This window comes from Asparagus officinalis, chromosome 5, assembly GCF_001876935.1.
Source record: "Asparagus officinalis chromosome 5, Aspof.V1, whole genome shotgun sequence".
In the NCBI taxonomy this organism is placed as follows: domain Eukaryota; kingdom Viridiplantae; phylum Streptophyta; class Magnoliopsida; order Asparagales; family Asparagaceae; genus Asparagus; species Asparagus officinalis.
The window spans coordinates 126,596,102-126,598,317 of NC_033798.1; the positions used below are offsets into that span (position 1 = coordinate 126,596,102).

The 2,216-nt window shown below is 43.9% G+C and overlaps 1 protein-coding gene and 1 non-coding gene across 2 annotated transcripts; one reads left to right on the forward strand and one right to left on the reverse strand.

Annotated features, from left to right (window-relative positions):
• Positions 1–1,616, reverse strand: LOC109842576 (late embryogenesis abundant protein 29-like; the record flags this gene model as incomplete). The annotated part of the gene is made up of 2 exons (XM_020411435.1): positions 1,478–1,616; positions 1–372 (listed from the first exon to the last, which is right to left on the reverse strand). Coding segments are annotated over exons 1-2 (510 nt in total), but the record flags the coding sequence as incomplete, so codon positions are not given.
• Positions 1,208–1,279, forward strand: TRNAG-UCC. The gene has a single exon. It is a non-coding gene; the product is annotated as a tRNA-Gly (tRNA).

Here is a 2,216-nt window from a genome sequence, read left to right on the forward strand (position 1 = left end):
CTCCTTTATCTTCTGCCCCGCCTCCTTCGCCTTGTCCCACGCCCCCCGAACCGTCTCCTTTATCTTCCCCTTCGCCGTCTCAGCCTTTTCCTCCATCCCATCTCGAGCTTCGCTCGCTTTTTCTCCCATGTTCTTCGCTCCTTCCTTGGCGCCATCCTTGGCTGCCCGAGCCCTTTCTTGAGCTTCACTCGCGGTTTCTTTGGCTTTGTCGCTCGCGTGACTCGCGCCTTCTTTGGTTTTTTCTTTGGCGGTCTCGGCTTGGTCTGACATCTTCTCCCATCCTTCCCTCATTGTTTCCTTGGCTCTCTGTGTTGTTGCCTTCGCCTTGTCTACCATTTCCCCCTCTCTTTCTTCATCTGCGTTGTTATGCGCCTGTAACTCAAAAATGAACCAAACCCAATCACCCTCTTGCAACCTAGGAAAGGCCAACGTCTCTTGTTCTTTTCACTTGAATTTAACGGCGTAAATTTTAGCGATAGCATGTCGTCGTCTAGGGGCTGTTTGGTTAAAAAAAAATTCTCTTGAAAGCCTACCAATGTGTCACTTCTTTGACAGGCTTTAAGAAAAAACGCCTCTAAAAAAAAGGATTTTGCTTGAAAGCCTGTCAAAAAGTAACACTTTTGACATGCTTTTAACAGTGGCTTTCCCTCAAAAACAGGAAACCAAACAGCCCCTAATCATTCATCACAATTAGGAAAGGGCTGTTTGCATATATGCCCCCTTACGTCATGGTTATTACCAAAAATCCCCTCTAAATCTCAGTATTTAGTAAACCACCCCTCAAATCTTCAATTTTGAAAAAGAAAATTACCCTCAAAGCTATTAGTCATCAACTTCAACATGCTAGGTTGTAATCGCATTCTAAAAATTATCGATTAGATAGTCAAAATTTTAGCACGACGTCGATGATTTGTTGATTGTAGAGATAATTTTTTTTTCACAAAGTTGTTTATTTTGGGTGTAATTTTGCAAATACTAAGATTTGGTGGAATTTTTTGCAAATACCCTATGATGTAAGGGGGTGTACATGCAAATAACCCCTCAGAAAATTAGTTCAGTTTTGTCATGCCGTGTTAAAAAAAAGTAATTTCAGCCATCTGAAAAGTCCGATTTGATCTCCCACGAGTTCAATAACGACAGCCAGTTGTGGGAATTGTGTCAGAATTGTTTTATTGCCAAGAAATTAATTAAGCGAACTTTTCGTCAAGCGTTTGTAGTCCAACGGTTAGGATAATTGCCTTCCAAGCAATAGACCCGGGTTCGACTCCCGGCAAACGCAGCATCATAAGTTTCACTTTTTTCGAGTTTATTTTACCCCGGAAAATTTTCAAGTATTCATCTTCTGCCATACTATAATGCCACTTTTCCTAGTTTTTTTCCATCTCGCAAAATTTTTCAGTTTTCACCTTCTGTCATACTATTGTGCCTAATTTAAATTCGTACATGGCGTTTCAAGCACTATTAATCTATGTTTTACCTGTGTCGACTTCGCGGCGACCGGGAAGCTGACGAACCGCGGCGATCGAATCGCAGGAAGGGCAGGGTTGGCAAAGGCTCTGCCGACGCTGCTCAGAAATACAACGCCGGTTCTTCCACCTCCCAGCAACCCAGACATCATTTTCTCCTCTCTTTTTTTTTTTTGGCCCTTTTCCTTTTTCCTAAAATTCTATTATTTGTTAATTGTAATACGCTGTAGCAGTTGGGCGCTGAAATAGGAAAGAAAATGGGATAGAGAGGAACCCAGGTGGCGGAGTTCATGGGCTTTGCAGCTGACGCGTGGCGGCCATGCATGCCTCTGTTTCCAGGAGCTGACACGTCAACGCTCGCTCTTCGTGCGACACCGGCACCTGCTGATTCCCTCTTGGCCACATTAGAGTGCGGTTCGTTTAGTTGTCTATTGATCCGTCTGCTGTAGCCTCATGGGCCACGTATCCACACTATAAATGGGCTTTCTAAGCCTCATTTATTTCTGGAGACACATTAAATCGAACCTAACCGGCGTTCGCCCCAAATGGATAGCAAGCAACGCCTTTGGATGATGGTCCAATATTTATGATTCTTTTTGAGCAAATAGAGTTGGTGCGCTGTGAAATAAGGCTCATCATAGTTCCATCTGGGGGTGGGCATGGGCCGGGTCGGACCCAGCCTATAGCCTATCATTCATGGATATACTGATTCTGATTTCCAATCCGATCCAGATGATAGAAAGTCTACAT